Source organism: Ursus maritimus (assembly GCF_017311325.1).
Source record: "Ursus maritimus isolate PB19 chromosome X unlocalized genomic scaffold, ASM1731132v1 scaffold_X1, whole genome shotgun sequence".
NCBI lineage: Eukaryota > Metazoa > Chordata > Mammalia > Carnivora > Ursidae > Ursus > Ursus maritimus.
This window is the reverse complement of record NW_024423319.1, coordinates 953,351-975,396: the sequence shown is the minus strand read 5'-3', so window position 1 is coordinate 975,396 and position 22,046 is coordinate 953,351. Positions and strand designations below refer to the sequence as shown.

At 44.1% G+C, this 22,046-nt stretch overlaps 1 protein-coding gene across 2 annotated transcripts in view; it reads right to left on the bottom strand.

Moving 5' to 3' along the window:
* Window positions 1–21,718, bottom strand: part of MPP1 (membrane palmitoylated protein 1) — a 30,808-nt gene extending 9,090 nt beyond the window's left edge. The window contains exons 1-5 of one of the 2 annotated variants that reach the window (XM_040626681.1): window positions 21,501–21,718; window positions 7,835–7,978; window positions 7,503–7,596; window positions 6,393–6,478; window positions 3,556–3,624 (exon numbers count right to left, since the gene is read on the bottom strand). In XM_040626681.1, the coding sequence (XP_040482615.1) occupies window positions 3,556–3,624; window positions 6,393–6,478; window positions 7,503–7,596; window positions 7,835–7,978; window positions 21,501–21,602 (495 nt within the window). In that variant the 5' untranslated portion in view covers window positions 21,603–21,718. The remainder of the gene's footprint in view (window positions 1–3,555; window positions 3,625–6,392; window positions 6,479–7,502; window positions 7,597–7,834; window positions 7,979–21,500) is intronic. The other variant, XM_040626686.1, reaches the window with a different exon arrangement.
* Between the last annotated feature and the right edge of the window lie 328 nt (window positions 21,719–22,046).

Sequence of the window (22,046 nt, the reverse complement as noted above, 5' to 3'; positions counted from 1 at the left end):
TTACAAGACAGAAATATTGGAATCAAGCTAATTTTTCAAGAATGAGGAATTAGTTAAGTATGGTCATCTACTGAATATATTACCAGGCCAACTATAAAAATCAATGTGTAGAAGATAGGTAGACATCCTAGAGATGCTTAAAAGGTTCTAAGAAGATATCATGAACAACTTCACATGAATACACTTGACAAATCCCTTACAAAACACAATTTCCCAAAAGCAACACAAGAAACTGAAAATATGAGCACTCATATCTCTGCAAGAAAGTACTGAAAGCTGTTATGGAACACAGTCCTCCCCTCATCCCAAACACACATGAACACAGGCCCCATTGGCTTTGATGGTAAATTTTTCCAAACGCAATTTGAAGAACTAAGGCTAGTCTCATACAGACACAGGACAACATTCTTATGCAGAATACATAGAGAGCTCTTACAAATCAGTAAGAAAATGCCTCGAATGGGTACTTCATAAAAGAGGGCATCCAAATGGAGAAAAACATTTAAAAAAAAGAGCTTAGTCTAATTAGTCACCGGGGAAATGGAAATTAAAACCACAATGGCCTAAATGAAGAAAAAGTACTGGTGAGGGTCTGGGGCAACTGGGCAAATGACCTTTGGAAAGCAAATGAAGGACAAGGAATCATCTATGAAACAGCACAGACAGAATACTGCATGAATGAAACGAGAAATAAAAGAATTCATGGTGTATGATTCAATTTACAACAATTTCAAAAAGGGGCAACACCTGTCTCTGATGTTAGAAGTTAGGGTTATGGTAACTGGAAATAGGTACAGGGGTTCTTAGCCATGTTCTGTCTCTGGAGCTGGGTGCTGGTCAAATGGGTAGGTTCGCTTTGTGAAAATCGTTCTAGTTTTATACTTGTGATTTGTATATTTTGTAGTATATACATACACCCACGTATACCCAAACTTTGATTTAAAAAGTTTGCTTAAAAAGAAAATTTTGCCACGGTAACATAAATGACCCTCACTAGAAACTTTTACGTACCTTCATCTGTCAAGGCCCTATCCAAACACTTTCTCTCCTCTACCGTTGATGAGCTGTCTGTGAACTGGGAATGGACCCATTTCTCTTTCTATCACTTCCAGTTTCTAGCGAAGGGATGTGTATAAGGTAGAGTCTCAATGAATTTTGAGTAAGCGTTCTTAAGAGCAATCTACACTTTCAATGCCATCCCGATTAAAATACCAATGCCATTTTTCAAACTGCTGGAACGAACAATCCTAAAATTTGTGTGGAACCAGAAAAGACCCCGAATCGCCAAGGAAATGTTGAAAAGGAAAAACAAAGCTGGGGGCATCACGTTGCCGGATTTCAAGCTGTACTACAAAGCTGTGATCACAAAGACAGCATGGTACTGGCACAAAAACAGACACATAGACCAATGGAACAGAATAGAGACTCCAGAAATGGACCCTCGGCTCTTTGGGCAAATAATCTTTGACAAAGCAGGAAAAAACATCCGGTGGAAAAAAGACAGTGTCTTCAATAAATGGTGCTGGGAAAATTGGACAGCTATATGCAAAAGAATGAAACTTGACCACTCTCTCACACCATACACAAAGATAAACTCCAAATGGATGAAAGACCTTGATGTGAGACAGGAATCCATCAAAATCCTAGAGGAGAGCATAGGCCGCAACCTCTTTGACCCCGGCCACAGCAACTTTTTTCATGACACGTCTCCAAAGGCAAGAGAAACAAAAGCAAAAATGAACTTGTGGGACTTCATCAAGATAAAAAGCTTCTGCACAGCCAAGGAAACAGTCAACAAAACAAGGAGGCAGCCCACGGAATGGGAGAAGATATTTGCAAGTGATGCTGCAGATAAAAGACTGGTATCCAAGATCTACAAAGAACTTCTCAAACTCAATACGTGAGAAACAAATAAACAAATCATAAAATGGGCAGAAGATACGAACAGACACTTTTCCAATGAAGACATACAAATGGCTAACAGACACATGAAAAGATGTTCAACATCATTAGCCATCAGGGAAATTCAAATTAAAACCACACTAAGATACCACCTTACACCAGTTAGAATGGCAAAAATGGACAAGGCAGGAAACAACAAATGTTGGAGAGGATGTGGAGAAAGGGGATCCCTCTTACACTGTTGGTGGGAATGCAAGTTGGTACAGCCACTCTGGAAAACAGTGTGGAGGTCCCTCAAAAAGTTGAATATAGAGCTACCCTACGACTCAGTAATTGCACTACTAGGTATTTACCTCAAAGACACAAATGTAGTAATCCGAAGGGCCACCTCCACCCCAATGTTTATAGAAACAATGTCCACCATAGCCAAATTGTGGAAGGAGCCGAGATGCCCTCCAACAGACGAATGGATAAAGAAGATGTGGTCCATGGAATGGACCACAATGGAATATTACTTAGCCATCAGAAAGAATGATTACCCAACATTTGCAGCAACATGGACGGGACTGGAGGAGATTATGCTAAGTGAGATAAGTCAAGCAGAGAAAGACAATTATCATATGGTTTCACTCATTTGTGGAACATAAGGAATAGCAGGGAGGACATTAGGAGAAGGAAGGGAAAAATGAAGGAGGGGGAAATCAGAGGGAGAGATGAAACATGAGAGACTATGGGCTCCGGGAAACAAACTGAGGGTTTTAGATGGGGGCTCGGTTAGCCCAGTGAAGGGTATTAAGGAGGGCACGTATTGCATGGAGCACTGGGTGTTATATGCAAACAACGAATCATGGAACACTACATCAAAAACTAATGATGTATACTGTATGGTGACTAACATGACATAATAAAAAAAATTTAAAATAAATAAATCCAGGGGACTTGGTTTTTGTAGGCAATACTCTTCCTCCAACTTTCAAAAATAAACTACTTTTTAAAATTTGAACTCAAAAATAAAAGGACTCTTTCTTTCCTTTGGTACTATTAATCACTGGGCTATTACTGTTTTTAAAAATATCTGCCAATTTGCGGGGCGCCTGAGTGGCTCAGTCAGTTAAGCGTCTGCGTTCGGCTCAGATCATGATTTCGGGGTCCTGGGATGGAGCCCCGCGTCGGGCTTCCCTGCTCAGCGGGGAGTCTGCTTCTCCTTCTCCCTCTGCCCCTCGTCCCTGCTTGTGCTCTCTCTCTCAAATAAATAAATAAAAATCTTTAAAAAAAATAAATAAAATCTTAAAGATTTGCCAATTTGCTTGGGGAAAAATGATACTGCACACATTTTATTTTGTGTTTCTTTGATGACTGGTAAAATTGGCTATTTTTTCATACGTTCAACGTCCATTTGTATTTTTCCTCCTGTGAATTATCGCTTCATTTGCTTTGCCCATTTTCTTCTTAGAATAAAGAGATTACCCTTTCCTTTCACATCGGTTACAAACAAGCAACTCAGAAGGAAGGTCTGTCTGTATGTAATGGATGTTAATTTAGTTCAGAAAGCACCAGACAGCTACACTCATGATATACTGAGAACTTAAAATTAGAATCATGTCATTTCAATTGAACCTCAAAGAACACAACAGAGAAAATGGTGTCACCTACCTGTAGTGCAGGAAGACGATTTTGCTGGTTGGGAATGACTTTTAATGAGATCATTCCTTTGGTTTCTTTCTATTAAAAAAGAAAGGGGAAATAAAATTATAATGGATATATAATGGATGATCTGTGGTTTCATAAAGTCTTATTTCCCCTCTCAAAGTGCCCAAAGAGTGTGTTTTTCCAACATCCATCTCTACTGCAGACTTTGAAATTTTGTAGGACAATTCCTCCTTTGATATCAAAGTCTCATGTGCCCCATAAACCAGTGTAACAACATGGAGCTGCGCAAAGAATAATGAAGAAAAAACTAATGATTCTTCCCTCCTCCCCACACTCAACCCTAAAAGGTCTCCAGGTGAACCTAAAGGAACCCGTACCTTTCTTGACATCAAAGAAAACATTTCCAAATATTTGCACATATATTCATATTCATATGTATGTATTTTTGTTTGCTTTTAACAAAAATGGGATTATACTCTACACATTATTCTATAACATGCTATTCATTCAGTCATACTCCCCATTACTGGGCATGTCAATTGTTGCCAATTTTTTTCACTATCACCTGCTGCAATAGACATCCTTTTTTTTTTTTTTAAAGATTTTATTTATTGATTTGTCAGAGAGAGAGACAGAGAGAGAGAGATCAGGAGCACGGGGAGTGGCAGGCAGAGGGAGAAGCAGAGTCCACGCCGGGCACAGAGCCTGATGCAGGGCTGATCCCAGGACCCCTGGGATGAGCCAAAGGCAGACGCTTCACCGACTGAGCCACCCAGGCGTCCCATGCAATAGACATCCTTGAACATATATTCTTCTATACTTGCATTTTAATTTTATAGAATAGAATCCCATGGTAGAAATGCAGAATCAAAGGGTAAGAACATTTTAATAGCTGTCCGTGGGGTGCCTGAGCAGCTCAGTTGAGTGTCTGCCTTTGGCTCAGGTCATGATCCCAGGGTCCTGGGATCGGGCCCTCGTTGGGCTCCCTGCTCAGTGGGGAGTCTGCTTCTCCCTCTCCCTCTGCCTGCCGCTCCCCCTACTTGTGCTCTATCAAATAAATAAATGGACAGAATCTTTAAAAAAAAAATAGCCGTCCTCAAATTACTTTTCCAAAAGATTATAGCAATTCCACTCTCATCAGGAATATATGAGAGGCCCTTTTCCCCAAATTCTTGCCAGAATTACATGTTAACATCCCTTTTCATTCTGCCAATCTTATAGGTGGAAAGTATTTCATGGTTGCTTTATTCTGTGATTGCATTACCGTAACTCAAGTTGAGCCTCTTATACCTTTTGTCTAGTTTTCTCTGTGGTTGTGTGTCTTTTTATAACTAAGTTTAGAAACTCTTTAAATATTAGAATTACTAACTTTCTACCTATTATATGTGCAACAAATATTTTTCCAAGCCTATTTATGATCTCTTCTGTCACAACACAAATTAACTTTTACGTACTCAATTATATTTATATAAATCAAAAGGAAGCACAAATTTTGAAGGTTCACGTATTTGCAAAGCTTAGAGTCACATCACAAGCTGAGGAAAAAAATGCATCCAGTCTTACTGAGAGGCAACCATTGGCTAAATCACAGAGCGGCCTGCTTTGTGGAGGATATGCTGTGGGGAAACAAATCACCCTTCTTGTGCTGGTAACCTCCTTCTTACAGGTGGGAAAAGGCCCCAGATAACCTCTCATACGAGAGACAAGCAGGTAGACGGACTCCACAGATCAACGTTCCACCAGGAAACAGGTAGCCTGCTCCAGAGGGTGGTGAAGACTGTTACAAAGGTGAAGCTCCAGGGATGGAGGTGATGTTCTTTTTTTTTAAGTTTTTTTTTAATGTATTTGAGAGAGAGAGAGAGAGAGAGAGCATGACCAGGGGGAGGAGCAGAGGGAGAAGCAGACTCCCCGCTGAGCCGAGAGCCTGATGCGGGGGCTCGATCCCAGGACGCTGGAATCATGACCTCACTTGTTCCTCTAATTGTAAAAGTTTATTTCTACACGGCACTCCCTGTGGTTATAACTCCCATAGTGTCATCCCCAGAATTCAGGCTTAAAACGAAAAGAACCCCCTCCCCTGAGGCTGTAATCTTTACACTGGGTTTATTTTGCAGAGGCGGGCCCGGCGCCCCTAGGGCCACGTACTGGAACCCAGCACTAGGCGAGCTACCCAACTCGGGGGGGGGGGGGCAGGTGCGCCTGGCTGACTCAGTCTGAAGAGCATGCGACTCTTGGTCAAATGACAATTTTTCCCAAGTTGCTTTCTCTGGTTCATTCCCTGGCATGTCCCTTAGCATACCACTGCTGAGTGCCTGAGATGTGGCCAACTACACCCAACTACCCCATGTGGGTTTTTTAAAGTAAGTTCTACGCCCAACGTGAGGCTCAAACTCACAACCCGGAGATCAAGAGTCGCACGCTCTTCCAATGGAGGCTGCCGGGCGCCCCTCAACTTTTCCTTTATAATATCCCATCCACTCTTCATAACAAATCTATAAATAGGGAGTCCTATCTTCATTTTACTGATGACTTAGAGAAATTAATTCACTTGTTCAAAATCATGGCTAGCATAAAGTAGAGCAGGGTTTAAGAGCTGCCCTTAAAGACCAACGCTTTCTGACACCCAGTCCAATGTTCTTTCTAGACAGACACTCTGGGTTATTCGCCTTGTTTTAGAAATTTACTAGATGAAAGTAGAGAACTGTCCTTTCTTGCACAGAATAAAGACTAGCAGTGGTAAGAGTCCCCTCAACGAGGTATAAAGATAGAAACATGATGCACAGTGACACCAATGTGGATCCATAGCTCGCAAACATATTAACGGCATAGAAAATACCCACCATCGCCTTCTGCAGCTGATCTACGGAGTGATTAGTCACATTTGTGCCATTGATTTCTAGGATCTCATCCCCGACGTGAAGGGAGCCTACCACAAGACAAAAAAGCAGTCCACAAAGAATAAACATGAAACCAAGAGCTGTCAATAGAAATCAAGACACCACAGAAAAGAAAGCATGACCTAGAGCATGTTCTAGAAGGGAATGGTTCTCCTGATCCCCCTGAGGGACAAGGCAAGGCAAGCACTTGACAGTTTCGTTGTTTAGCTAAAACCCACAAACGCCACCTAATGGTAAAGTCAATCAATGGTTAGATTCTATGTGAAGAGTAGTTACCAATATTTGTGCCACCTTAGATACATAAAAAGCCCAAACTGGGGCGCCTGGGTGGCACAGCGGTTAAGCGTCTGCCTTCTGCTCAGGGCGTGATCCCGGCGTTATGGGATCGAGCCCCACATCAGGCTCCTCCGCTATGAGCCTGCTTCTTCCTCTCCCACTCCCCCTGCTTGTGTTCCCTCTCTTGCTGGCTGTCTCGATCTCTGTAGAATAAATAAATAAAATCTTAAAAAAAAAAGCCCAAACTAAACATCAAAGGGTAGGGCTCAAAGCATGGAATGAATCAGGTAGCAAATACAGGTTATCATCAGCTACTAAAAACGTGTCCTATTTTAATGTTCTCTCCCCCCAACCCCCGCCACAAACAGCTTTTACTAAATGATGCATCTGAAAACTGATGGCACCTTCACAGTAAGAAGATACAACAGTTACTTGTAATTATTTGTTTAATGTGTATTTTCTCAGTTTGTTAGCTCCAGGAAGTAGAGATGGTCTGTTTCCTTCACTTTTATGTATTCAAAGTCCCATGCAATGGGTTGCATATATTTAATTGCTCAACTATTACATGGAAAAATATTGGTATAAATAGGTGTGTAAGAATGCTCAGAGGGAGAGATGGTGGCACTGGGCAAGTCATACAAAGAGCCAGTTATTAAGCCACAAAAAATCTCTTGCCACCCACACAAAAATGCTCCTGGATTTAAAGATTATAAGCTTCCTGTCCCTCACCACTGAATAGGGAGTAAATGATTAATCCCTGAGTGAAAGACAACCTACGACCCGCCAGAGTACCCTGTCTGTGCACCATGCCGCCGTGAAGCACCCTTGCCACCGTACAGGACTGCTTCTCATTCAGCTTCAGAGTGATTCCCTGCAAGGAAGACAAATGGCACAGTAAGCTTTATTTCAGCTCTTCCTGAGCTTATCTTTCGGACAATTTAAGGTGATTTCTTCGGAGAAAGATTCTTCATCTGCGGCTAGAATGGGCGTGAAAGCTGCCGGGAGGAGAGATCTGAGGGAGGGCTGAGAGCCTTCAGCATTTCCTCGTGTGGCCCAGGGACTCAAGGGGTCGAGAGTAAACAGTGGGTTAGAATATGATAAGAGATTACCATGGGCTCTTCTGTGACCTTCTCGAACTGTATGAGTCGCACCTTCCGTACTTCCTGCCCTTTGGCCTGGGTAGGGCTACCTGGGGCAGCAGAACCATTGGTGTACATGTCTTCAGTCACGGCATTCACCTGGTGTGACACAGCCTGTCAGATCAAAGCAACAAAGCAATGGATAAAGGAGGCAGCAAAGGCCTGCTGTCTGTCTGTAACTGCAATTCTAAAATCTAAAAGATTCTGAAAACCAATGGTTATTTCATAAGTTTGGCATCCCTCATCTAAATTGATGTGAGGCTATTTGTAAATGTTATTATCTAACTTAATAGACATGTTCATCCAGTTTGCTGCAAAAACAGTAATGGGTTTGATATCCAGGGTGCTGCACCAGAGATTAGGATTAGCCCCTGGCCCATGATGATAACAATAATACCATTGAACCCAAGGGACGCCCCCTCCCACCATCCCAAGATCACATCTCCACTGGGACCCCTTTCTCCCAATCTTGACAAAGGCAAAGCTGGACAACTGGCACTCACTGTGTTGTCTGACAGACAGAGTAACAGAACAGAAAGTGAGGAACAAAAGATGTGGATAGTGATGTCATCGCAGCACTATTTTGTAAAAGAAAATACTATAAAATTTAATTTTTGGAATCATTTACACATCATCTGAAGACATTATGCTCCTTAACCCGTAAATGCTTCTGTGTGTTTTCTGAGAACTAAAACTTTCTCAAAAATGAAAATTGAACATTTATACAACACTATATCTGGTCCTCAGTTTCTCTTTAAATTTTATCAAGTATCCCAATAATGTCCTTTATAGCTATATATATATTCTTTCCCAGGCTGGGACCCGGGATCAGGCACTACATTCAGTTTTCACATCTCTTTAGCCTCCCTTAATTTGGAAAAGCTCCTCAGCCTTTCTTTGTCTTTCATGATCTTGACATTTTTAAGAAGACAGGCCTGCTGTTTTGTAGACTCCCAACCTGGGTTTGTCTAATGTTTTCTCACGATTAGGCTGAGGTTGTACATTTTTTGTAGGAATCCCATGGAAGTGGTGTTGTATTCTTCTCAGCTCAACAGTTTTCTTAAAAGCCCAAACCTGGAAGGATGTCAAAAGTCCATCACCAGTATGATGAATAAACTGGCATAGCTGTCCATTGGATTCCACACACCAATAACTGCTACCTGAAGGGCTCTTTCTCAGTCTCCTTTGCTGGTTCTTCCTCATTTTTCTAGTCCATTAATGTTGAAGTAGCCCAGAGCTTGTGGTAAGAGCTATCAAGTCAAGTGGAAACTTCTGAAAGTGTCCCCCAACCACCCCAAATAAAATAGTAAATCAAAAACAATATGGCCACCTAGAGGAAGAAGAATAGGCCTGACTCTGGTTTATGGAAGGGTAAATTCAGTATTTGAGTACAAGGTCAAAATGGATAGCCACTAGATTCCAGCCACACCGGGGGGGGGGGTACCCTCAAAGACAGTGGGGGTGCTGTGAGTGGCGTGCTTCACCACCCACACTGCGAAGAAGGGGAACTGGGAATATCCCCAGTGGCGAATGTGTCTATCTAGATCTAGATTCATTCATTCATTTCTTCCTGGGCAGTAGCCAAGGGCCTAGAGGGGAAAGGACCAGAAGATCAGAGGGTAGAGGCCTATGGACAGATGTACATCTCATAACATAGGGAGTGCACCTTATGAAATAATATAAAATGATATTTAAATTTTAATTTATTTCATCTTTTTTTAAAAAGATTTTATTATTTATTTATTTATTTGACAGAGAGAGAGACAGCCAGCGAGAGAGGGAACACAAGCAGGGGGAGTGGGAGAGGAAGAGTCAGGCTCACAGCGGAGGAGCCTGATGTGGGGCTCGACCCCAGAACGCCGGGATCACGCCCTGAGCCGAAGGCAGACGCTTAACCGCTGTGCCACCCAGGTGCCCCTATTTCATCTTTTCTAAGAGGTCATTAGAAACTCTGATAAGATGGTGAGGTTTGAAGGCGTATTAGTTATTGGGTAGCTTCAAAAGAGGGAGTGCTGAGAAAGAAAAAGTGCCTTGGGTAGCAACTAAAACTTAAAAATACTCACGTGACATATATGTCACATGAGTCCTATAGAATTTGCTATGAAAATAGAATTGTATTGTATTTCGAAAATCGACTTGGGGCACCTGGGAGCACAGAACTTCATATAACTTGAAGGTGCTCTACAGGAAATGGTCTAATAATACAGTTACCAGTGCATCTGTATGGGGGTGTCCTGACGTACACACACCACGTAGCAAACCTTTTCACAGAACTGTACACATACTGGATTTGAGTCCCTGACTCTTTCAAGTATGGCTGGGGAACTTTGGGCAAGTTTCTTGACCTCTCTGTGCTTTAGGTTCCTCATTTGCAAAACAAGGATAGTAACAGATCACCCTTAGACACTGCTGAAGAAAATGGTCAGCATTTGGGGCGCCTGGGTGGCTCAGTCGTTAAGCGTCTTCCTTTGGCTCAGGTCATGATCCCAGGGTCCTGGGGTTGAGCCCAGCACCAGGTTCCCTGCTCAGTGGGAAGCCTGCTTCTCCCTCTCCCACTCCCCCTGCTGGTGTTCCCTCTCTTGCTGTGTCTCTCTCTGTCAAATAAATAAATAAAATCTTTTGTTTTAAAAAAAGATATACCTATTAAAAATGGTCAGCATTCAAAATTTCGTGCATCCCTTCATTTTTAATAAATTTCTATACAGGCAAATGAAAACCTATTATTCCCAAAAGTGCCAGAAAGCACAAAGCTTTCTATTCTGGCAAGATAAAATTTGTCCTGACTGTGATCCAGGTTCAAGTTGGCAGCCTAAGTATCCTGGAGCCTGTATAAATGAAAGAAAGGGGAAAAGGGGAGAGGAAAATAGAAACCCACAAAAAAGAAAACACGAGGAAGTCACCAGGGATGAGGGATTTCAATAACTTTCTAGAAGACAGAAAGGAGATAGGGAAATGGTCATAGACCAAAAAGAATTGTGACAGCAGAACCAGGAACCTGCTCATCGAAGAACCAGCCACGGAGGACTGTGCGTGCTGGGGCTCAGGAGTCCCTGCACAGAAAACCAAACAAAGGAGGCTTGAGGTGAAAACAGCTCCCGAAACACCACCAATCTGGCCCTCAGCTCCACTTTCAAGGCAGGAAGAAGAGCCAGGCCAGAGGACATCTATTCATGTCTCCTCAGCCAGAACTGCACATTGTGGCTGTCCCAGGCGGCCACAGGAGCTCAGAAAATAAGAACTGAGTTGGGCATCCTGCTGTCTGAAACAAGATCAGGGAGAAGTAGAGGGCACCTGGGTGGCTCAGTCGGTGAAGTGTCTGCCTTTGGCTCAGGTCGTGATCTCGGAGTCCCAGGATCAAGCCCCAGGTTTGGCAGGCTCCCCGCTCATCGGGAAGCCTGCTGCTCCCTCTGACCTTCCCCCTGCTCATGCTCCCCCTCTCTCTGTCAAATAAACAAACACAAAAAAAGATCAGGGAGAAGTGGGATAAAGCTGTTGGGTCGGCAGTCAGTTATAATAATATAAAAACCATTTACTGACTTCCCCTTTTCAGAATCTACCTACACAAGCAATCATAGTTGAAGAACAGATTGTAAATGTCAACACCATGACAGAAGTTGGGAAGAGAAAATAAGTGAAGGGAAGGGGCCACTGATCTTGTCACTTAGTGGGGAGTCAAGAGGCAGTCTCTACAGTGAGTGGGATGATAAATGAAGAAATAATGGTATAATTTGAAGCAGAAACTGTAAATGGACAACTCACAAATCTGTTTTATTTGACCACATACTTTTATTTAGTAAAAACCAGAAGATTCCAAGCTCTCTTTAGAAATTTCAGAAGACCTGGCACTGCTCACATGGCTGAAACAAATTTGAAAAGGAATAAAGTAAGACAAATTAGTCTACACACTTTCAAGACTTATACAGTTACTAGTAATCACGACTGTGTGGTATAGACACACAGATTAATGGAACAGAATAGAGAACCCAGAAATAGACCCACACAGATATGCCCAGGTGATTTTGACAAAGGTGCAAAAACAATTCAATGGAGGAAAGGTAGTTGTTTCAATAAATGGAGCTCCACTGACCTAAACCTTTCACCTTTACAATGGATCATGGACTTAAATGTAAAGTGTAAAACTCTTAACACTTTTTAGAAAAACAACATAGGAGAGTCACCAGGATTTAGGGCTAGACAATGAGTTCTTATACCTGACACCAAAAACAGGATCCATAAGAGGAAAAATTGATAATTTGGACCTCTTAAAAATTAAAAAGTTCTGCTCTGTGAAAGCCTGTGTGAGGAGGATGAAATGACAAACTACAGAATGAGAGGAAATGTTTACAAACCAAACATCCAACAAAAGACTAGAATCTAGGGGGCGCCTGCGTGGCGCAGTCGTTAAGCGTCTGCCTTCGGCTCAGGGCGTGATCCCGGTGTTATGGGATCGAGCCCCATGTCAGGCTCCTCCGCTATGAGCCTGCTTCTTCCTCTCCCACTCCCCCTGCTTGTGTTCCCTCTCTCGCTGGTTGTCTCTCTGTCACATAAATAAATAAAATCTTTAAAAAAAAAAGACTAGAATCTAGAATATATAAAGAATGCTCCACGTTCAACACTAAAAACCATCTAATTCTACACCTGAAACTAACAGTACACTGTATGTTAGCTGGAACTTAAATAGAAAACTTGAAAAAAAGAAAAACTCTAGAGAACACACTGATGGTTCCCAGAGGGGAGGCAGGGAGGGATGCGTGAACTAGGTGATGGGGACTAAGGAGGGGACTTGTGGTGGGCACTGGGTGCAGTATGGAAGTGCTAAAGCACTATACTGTACATCTGAACCTATTATTACACTATGCTAACTGGAATTTAAATAAAAACCTAAAAAAATAGAAACTATCTAATTAAAAAATGGGCAAAAGACTGGGAGCCTGGGTGGCTCAGTGGGTTGGGCATCAGGCTCTTGATTTGAGCTCAGGTCATAATCTGGGGGTCCAGGGAAATGCAAACTATAACCACAAAGAGATCCCACCACACACCTATCACAACAGCGAAGATAAAAGCAATGACAACACTAAATGCAGGTGAGGAATGTAAAATGGCCATTTGGGAAGAGAATTTTTTTTTAAGATTTTATTTATTTATTTATTTATTTATTTATTTAATTCATGAGAGACAGAGAGAGAGGCAGAGGAAGAAGCTCGCTCTCTGCTCCTCGGGGAAACTGCTTCTCCCTCTGCCCCTCCCATCCCTCTGTCTCTGCTTGTGTGCAAGCGCTCTCTTTCTCTCTCTCTCTCTCTCTCTCTCTCTCTCTCATTCTGACAAATAATAAAATCTTTAAAAACAACAAGTACCTTACAGCCCAGCAACAGCACCCTGAGGGAAATGTTCACACAAAACTTGTAATGTGGAGGTTCATAACAACTTTATTCCTAATAGCCAAAGCTTGGAAACAACCAGAATGGCTATAAAGTTGGTGATCAGTTCAACAGATGACTGTGGTCCATCCATACCACGAAACACTTCTCAGCAATAAAAAGGAACAAACTATTAACATACACAACTTGGGATGGATCTCAAAGGCCTTCTAATGAGTGAAAAAGGCAGCCTCAAAAAGCTGCATATTATATGAGTCCATTTATATAACATTTTTGAGATCACAGAATTATAGAAATGGAAAAGAGAGTAGTGGTTGCCAAGGATGAAGGATGGTAGGGATGAGCAGACACGTGACTGTCCTGGGGCAGCACCATGCAGGTCTTTGTGGCGACAGAGCAGTTCTGTACCTTGACTGGCGTGCCGGTTATACACATACACCCATGATAAAATGGCACAGAACTACACTCACACCTTGTACCAATGTCGATTGCGTGGTTTTGATACTGTACTATTATTGAACTCCTAGTAGACAGGATCAAACTTATTTGCACAAAATAAGTAACAAAATGGCCGGCAAGTAGCACTAGTTTGCAACCCAACAACTATAACCAGGAGAGCTTGTTACCAAAGAATGGGTACCGACGACACATCCTTGAGAGCTATGTGTTGAACAGGATCGGTTTTCAGAAAAGTAAGAGGCCATGACACACAGTGACCAAACAGTTCTTCAAAGCATGGCCCATGGTGACCCGAGTCTGCTACTTCACAGATGCCCGCAACAGGGCACGACATTAAATATTTCAAGTCAGCAGACTCAAGAAAACCATGCTGATCGGACCTTTTTGGGAATGTAGCATTGCTGTCACAGTCTAATCACAAACCACAACCGATGCTGGTACAGAAGGTTATAATTCTGTAAGATTGTCAGGTTAGAGGTTAATTTACAGTGATCAATAAATTGTTTTTCTTAATAGCCTGGTAGAAAAGTTAACCCCAAAGGTGATGTGGTTTCATTTCCTGTAAAATGTTAGCCACTCTTATGTCTAACTTAATGACCCTGTTTTGGCATTCTTTTCCTATTGACAATGTACATCTCTATTTCTCAAATGCTCTGAGACCCAGGCCTTTTGTCTGCCTGCTGGTTTCCTCAATAACTAGTTAAATAAAACCATGGCACATACAAACAAATGCCTTCGAGAGTTGTGTTTTTACACTGGAAATAAAAATGTGAACACTGATATTAAAAACAAACAGAGGCACTGAATAGCAGGATGGAAACTTTAGAAAACAAAATTAGTGAGTTAGAATACCAGATTAAATTGAGGTCAGAGTAGAAAGTGGTATCATTTACAAGAGGTAAAATAAAATTTAAAAAAATTAGAAATGGAGCCTTGATCCAGGAGAAGGCTTTCTAGAGAGAGACTGAAAGAGAAATGGGAGTTGCAAGATGAGTAAGTTCTAGAGCTGTGCCGTGCTTACTGTGGCTGCGGTTAGCAATGCTGCATTGTGCTCTTCAAAATTCCACAGGGTAAGCTATGTTAAGTGCTCTTAACACAATAAATTGGAAGTTCCTGAAAGATCAGATTAGATGTGGTCAAATAAAACAATAGGAAAAAAATTCTTTGGAATGAAATAATAATAATAATCAAACAAATTTGAATTTTCAGATCAGAGTCTCTGTCAAGTTGGAAGGAAGACTTCCTCTTCTCAAATTCACCATCTGTCCTATCTGGACGGTTTCACCATCTGCATGTGTTATAGAACGAGGAATTCAAGGACCACTGACTGTGTGATTGTTGCAAAAAAAAAATGATGAGCTCAAGTGTCAAATTTCTGGCCTCCGAGTATGAAATAAAAGTCAGGACTTCCCTTGACCCTCATTTATGAATTTCTTACCACTACTAACTGTGGGGCTGAGAAAGCTGAAAACTCAACTTGGGAATGAATTCTATAGGTTTATCAGCAACTACCATTTATGTGCGTTGCTAACCACAGGTGGCCATAAAGTCAGGAAACATGGCTCATACTAGTGTATCACGTGCTGTAACGTACTGTCAATAAACCATTTACGATGATTCACCTGTGTTTCCAGACTCAGTGGGAACCTGCATAATGTTCTTGACAGTGACAGATTAGAAAGTCTTAGTCCACAGAATACAAAGTGCCCTTTGAAAGGGGAAGAAGCCTACATGATAGTGTACCTAGGAGAGGCAGATAATGCAGCTCACTTACCTCATATTCTTCTTCTTCAGCTTTATTGCAGAGATTGCTTTTAACATGTCAGCCTTGAAATTAAGGACTCAGCAAAGCTTGCCAGAGGCCGAACACATTCCAGTCAGAAAAGTTCAAGAGCTGCTCTTTCAAATGTGCTTACCCATCAAGATGTTCCTCGCGATGACTAAGAGTCACCATTACACTCACCCAGAAGTTGTGAATGATGACTAAGATAAACGGAAATCTCCAATGTGCTAACTAAAGAACCAACTTGTAATAGTAAGCCTTCTCAAAGCAAAGTACAATGTTCTCCACTGCAAACTTGTCCCTGAGCAACCCTGACTTCCTGAGACACTCTACACTCCGCAGGGCCTGTCTGTCTTCAGTGAAACTTCCCTACACCACTTCTCGATCTCACCTCACAGCAAGCTCCTCCAACCAGCCCCCTGTATCTCCTCACGATAGACAACTGTGGGAGCAAGGATATACAGACATATACTTACACTTGATGTCTGTGTACACACACAGACACATACACACACTCACAGAGTAAAGGTGATTCCTTAATTCAATCTGTGGGTCTGTGACCACATGAAGTGCGGGACATCTTCACATAGTTAAGTCACGCTGTCTGCCCTTCGGCAGCTCATCACTATAAGGGGAAGTCATTCATTCATGCAACATAAGTGATAAGTGGAAAAGATAGCCTCCATCAAGTTTAAGGTTGTCTTAGACTGTAAGCGCTCAAAGGGCACAGAACACAGTTTTCAGATTTCTTCAAAACTAGGAAATAGAGGTCCCTCAAAAAAGTTAAAAATGGAGCTACCCTATGACCCAGCCATTGCACTACTGGGTATTTACCCCAAAGATACAGACGTGGTGAAGAGAAGGGCCTTATGCACCCCAATGTTCATAGCAGCAATGTCCATAATAGCTAAATTGTGGAAGGAGCCGAGATGCCCTTCAACAGATGACTGGATTAAGAAGTTGTGGTCCATATATACAATGGAATATTACTCAGCCATCCGAAAGAACCATTACCCAACATTTGCAGCAACATGGACGGGACTGGAGGAGATTATGCTAAGTGAAATAAGTCAAGCAGTGAAAGACAACTATCATATGATTTCTCTCATTTATGGAACATCAAAGGAATAGTAGGGAGATCGGTAGGAGAAGGAAGGGGGAAGAAACAGAAAGGGGAATGAACCATGAGAGACTATGGACTCTGGGAAACAAACTGAGGGCTTCAGGGGAGGGGGGTGGGGGACTGGGGTAGGCCGGTGATGGGTATCAAGGAGGGCACATATTGCATCGAGCATGGAGCACTGGGTGTTATACGCAAACAATGAGTCATGGAACGCTACATCAAAACTAAGGATGTACTGTACGGGGACTAACATAACATAAGAAAAATTAAAAAAAAATTAAATCCAAAACGAAAACAAAACAAAAAACTAGGAAATGGAGCTTCACAAAGGCTTTCTGATTGGCGAGGAGAGTGGCACCTGCAAGGGCACAAAGAGGAAGACCACAGAAGTCCTGGGGCAGACCAAAGAGCAGTCTGCTCTTCAGCGGGAGGCAAAGACAAGAATCAGGATTTAGACACAAGTTTTGCCCCATGAAATTGCATCCCAGTGTTCTGCTACACAACCGGCCCACACTGAACTTAGGAGAAAGGAGAAGGTGTTTGCCTTCCACTCGGGATACTTAACTCGCCCCCTGATCTGCCGTAACTTGTCTTGTTTCCACAGCTGGTAATATATTCCACTTTGAGAGATACATATTTGATTGCTTATTCTGTTCGTTTTGTCTCCTTGAGCTGGAACATAAGCCCCCCCACACACACCTAGAACAGGATGACATGAATGACTCGCAAGGCATGTGCTGCCGTTTCTGAGTCATTCCTGCCACCATCGCCACCACTGCCACGTGATTGGTAAGTGACACACACAAAACTTAAAGATCACAGCCCTCATCTCCAGGGACACGGGAGGCCCCAGAGCCCCTGGGGGCAGTGGGGGGTGGCTCTGGTTAAAGATGACTGCTTACGGTCTGGAGAAACTGGGGAGTAAACATCCCCCCATGACTCCACTGTCTGGCCTTTGCTCTGCAGCCTTTTGGCCTTTAATTGTACAAACTGCTGGAGTGGGAACGCCTGCTGCCCTGAAACCCTTCGGAGGAAACATCTGCGGCAGGGTTCAAAGGGCAGAGGCAGTTGTTCAAAGGAAGTTGGAATTTAAAAAGAGATGAAAAACAAACTTGGTGGGGGTGGGGAGTGGGGGTGAGCGGGGGTGCGGGTGAATAGAACAGAGCAACTAAAGCTGGAGTTTTCATCCAAACGCTCGGATTAAGAATGAGTGACAGTGAGTGCAGGCAAGAACAAACATTTGTTCAGCCTACTGTTAGGCTCTTTGCCAACTGTTTCCGCGTGGAGACTTAGGAAAAGGCCAGGCCAAGAACACAAGCCATCAGTAGAGGGCAGACTATGGGAGCTGGCCCACATCAGCCTGGGCAAGATCCCACTCCACTTTGGAAAAAAAGAGAAACTGAGAAAACCGAGAGTGCTCTAAGGTATTATCAGAAAGAAATTAGCACTTTTACCACAAATGACAAGAGCTGGGAAAGAGCTGGGGAGAGGAAGGCCTAGGAGCCAGGAGTTTCTGGCAAGAACTATCTTAAAATCATACATTAACTAGGTGCACTGTTTCTCAGGCAATAGATCCGCTGGAGAACATACATCAATCAATCCAAAGGTCAAGTCTCTAAAGATCCTTTTCCAATGCACTTTATCTACCCGGTGTACTATGTACAGAGTCAAAGCCTTCTTCCCTTGCAGGGAAGGTGACTTTTGAGCAAAAACCTACATATGTATGTATGCGTGTATATTTCTTTATATGAAGGAAAAGGAAAAAGTGAAGAATCAGAAAAGAAAATTCTGGTTCCCTAATTCAGAGTTTTTCTTCCTGTTTCCCACCCTTGGGGTCACTTCCCCTCCCTACAGACAATTTCGGAGCTGCATTTTCTCTTGCCTTCCTACACTCCACACCCAGGGCCCTCCATTTTTAGCAACACTGAAAGGTTTGAGCAATTCACTGCTTAGGGGTGAAATTTCTGCATCAATGAAATGTCAACAGATTTTGTCTCTCTTATCCCAGGGGACATTTGACAGTGTCTCAAGACGTTTTTTGACTGCCACAAGTGTATTACTTTTCCCAACGAAGAATGATCACACTCTGAATGTCACACTCGGCAAGAACCTCAATGGCTTTGCACAAGCAGTCATCCTGGCCTGGAGCACTATTCACCGACGATATCCTAGATTTGGCAAGACTCAAGGTCTGACAGCTTTACACACGGCACTCCACATCTGCCTCGGCGTCTTCCCTTCTGGACTTCTCAGCTCCAGAACCAGACCCGCACAGAGTAGGCCATCAACAAGACCACGTCAGAACGGACGACTACCAGTGTGGAGTAACGCATCTGCCTGCCTAAGGACAAACAGACAGATCTTAGGGGAAGCTTACCTGGGGCCAGACTTTTTTGTTAGGTCCTTTTTCAATGTGGGATAGGCCCAAGTGAATGTTGAGGGATTCTCAACATCCTACTACATGGGACAAGTGCTCTTTTGAGCAGGATGCAAGAGGAATTCTACAACCAATTGTATGTGCACTCGTGAGTACTGCTGTCAAGAATAAAGCCACAGATAGCTTATGAGTTTCTGCAAGAAAAGAAACATACTTAAATACAGGAGCCAGACTATACTTCAAATCTACTACAAAATTATCTTCCTTTTTAAAAAGATTTTATTTATTTGAGAGAGAGTGAGAGAGAGCAAGAGAGCATGAGCAGCGGAAGAGGAAGAGGGAGAAGCAGACTCCCCAGAGTAGGAGCCATCATTACCTGAGCCCAAGGCAGACACTTAACCCTTAACTGACTGAGCCACCCAGGCAGTCCCATACTTTTTCAATATTAAATGTGAACTATAATCAGAAGTGAAACTTTGAGTTTTGAGTCTTTAGAACTTTTACAGAAAGCATTCCCCTTAAATGAAGGCTTCAGCTTCCTCATTTTCTGGATTCCATTGAAGCCAACAGCTCTGCCACAGGTTTGCCTGCTTCTTGTCAGGAGGGAAGATGTGTGGACTGCTCTGCCACAGGCCGCTCTTCAGGAGACAATGGATGCACCCGTGAAGGTCAAAGTGTTTGACAAGCATTACCTCACGTAACCATCCCTACAACTCTCCAGACAGGTCCGTCTGACAGAGAAGAGAAACCTAAGGCACAGAGAGCCCAGAAGCTTGCCCAAGGATACACAGCAAGGGAGAGGCAGAGCCTAGTGGTGGCAGCAAAGATATGAGTCCCAGAGGGAAGGTGAACTTCAAGAAACCGTTGGAGATCCTCCCTCCAACGTCCGCACCATGGTAGATCTGGATGCTATTCCGTTCAGGGATTTAGCAAGTTTTCTTTCCTCTTCTTCAAATCCTTTAAGAACAGCAAAACTAACTGGCCAACCGGTAGAGCATGTGCAGTAACTGCGGATGAACTCACAGCTCCACTAAAACTGCTGACTCAGAGACAGGGTGTAGTACAACAGAAGTCTCGTGGTGATAGGGCCTTTTCCCCAAGAGGCCCACAATCTCTCAAGCCTGCCCTACGGAGCGGACAGGTTTACACAAGGTCTGGTCACTTAGTTACATATGGGGTTCTGGTTGTGCTGAGTGGAAGGAGCCTCATAGAAAAGACTGCATACAGCTGCATTCCATTTATAAGACAGTCCTGAAAAGGCTAAATGCTAGTGTCAAAATAGCTCTGTTTCCAGGGTAATTTCCAGGTTTTGGGGGATGGGGAGAATGGCTGTAAAGGACCACTAGGGAACTTTCTGGAGGGGTAAAAATGTTCTGTATCATGATTTTGGTGATGGTTACATGACTATGCATTTGCCATCATGACTGGAAACAACACACAGGTGTGACCCCTGTGCTGATGCTTATCCATTGTTTTCTTGAGCCAGGAGCCCGAACAGTTGTTTATGCTAAATCTCTAAGGTCCACCTCTTCAGTCATTCATTAATTCATAAACATTTCTGAGGACCTATTTATTAGGCACTTAAAATAAAAACAGTGAGCATGAAATAGCCCTGCCTAGAACAATCCTGCAGCCTAGGAAGGAGATTCACACTGACTTCTGAGGTTGGGTCCCTGTAGACAGTGCAGCTGCTGCCTGGCTTGTGCTCTCTCTTTCTCTGTCTCTCTCTCTGGACATTCACTAGTAGTACCTGACCACCAACCTGTGAGGAAGGTCAGGTTACTTGGAGGGGCTGCTGCGCCTATATTTGGGGTGATGGCTCCATCTGGGGGCCAGTGTCAGCCTGCAGATGAGTGAGTGAGCATTCTGGTGGCTGTAGCTCTAAGAGACAACCTTGTTTGCTAGGTGAAATCCACACTCAGAACTATGAGAGATAACATGAAAATGATCAACATCCTCTCAGGGCATCTTTGAGGATAGAGGTTAACAGCTACCTACCACCCATCCCAGTTACCTCTGGAATCCCTGGATTCCTTTTCCGCCGGAAAATAGACACCGGCCGCCCCATCTGCACAGTAGCACAAGGGGCCCTCCCTAAATGCAGAGGGACGGTGAGTGAGCGCTTTAGAGGCAGAGTTAGATTTTACAACGCTTTCTGCTGACCCAAACACAAGCATTTCAACGACGAGCAGGAAGACCTACTCTTCTTGGAACTGTTCCTTAAGGTCTTTCTCTAACCCTGACTTCCGTCCACGAAGAAGTTTTCCTTGACCTTAATAAGCGCTCTGTACAGGCCGCGGCCTCTCCTTATTTCCACCTACAAGGGCTCCTGGGGGAAACGACCCGCCGCACCTGAGGCCCTCCAAAGGAACCCCGGTAGCCGCCGCGGCCTCCACTCCGAGGGCAGCCCCCCGGGGCCGGGCCACGGACTGAGCAGGTCCCGCAGCGGGCAGCGCGGCCTGGAGCCGAGCCCCGGCCCCTCACCCTGCGCCCGGGGAACCGCGGGGCCCTCTCACCTCCGGCCGGCTGCGCTTCTGCAGCAAGTGCTCCAGGTAGAGGTCGGAGAGCGCCGTGCGCATGCTGCCCCCGCCCTCGCCCTCGCTCGCCTTGAGCGTCATCTTCCAGGAGCCTGAACGCAGGGCCGCGAGCCAGGAGCCCGGAGCCGCGCTGAACCGGGAGTGCGAGAACCGAGGCCTGCGGGGCGGTGGAGACTGCGGAGGCGGCGCAGCCGGGCCCGTCACCACCCCGCAGGCAGCGCGCTGGGCGGGCGGAGGCGGAGCACCGCCCGCGCCCCGCCTCCGCGCCCCGCCCCTAGACCCGCCCACGCCCTGACCCTGAGGCTGAACCCAGAAGGGTTCGGAGGTGTAAAGACAAGCGCGCTCCCGCTACGGCGGGTCCCCAGCTCGGCCCACACCCTGGCCTAATTCGTGAGGACAGCAGGGAAGCCGTCCCTTCAACTTCAGTCTTTACCCAGAAATCTCTGCGGGCCCAGAACGTTGCGAAAATGCTTTTAAGGCTCCTTGGGCGGCAGGTACCCTGTGATTTACATTTGCTCTCTGCAA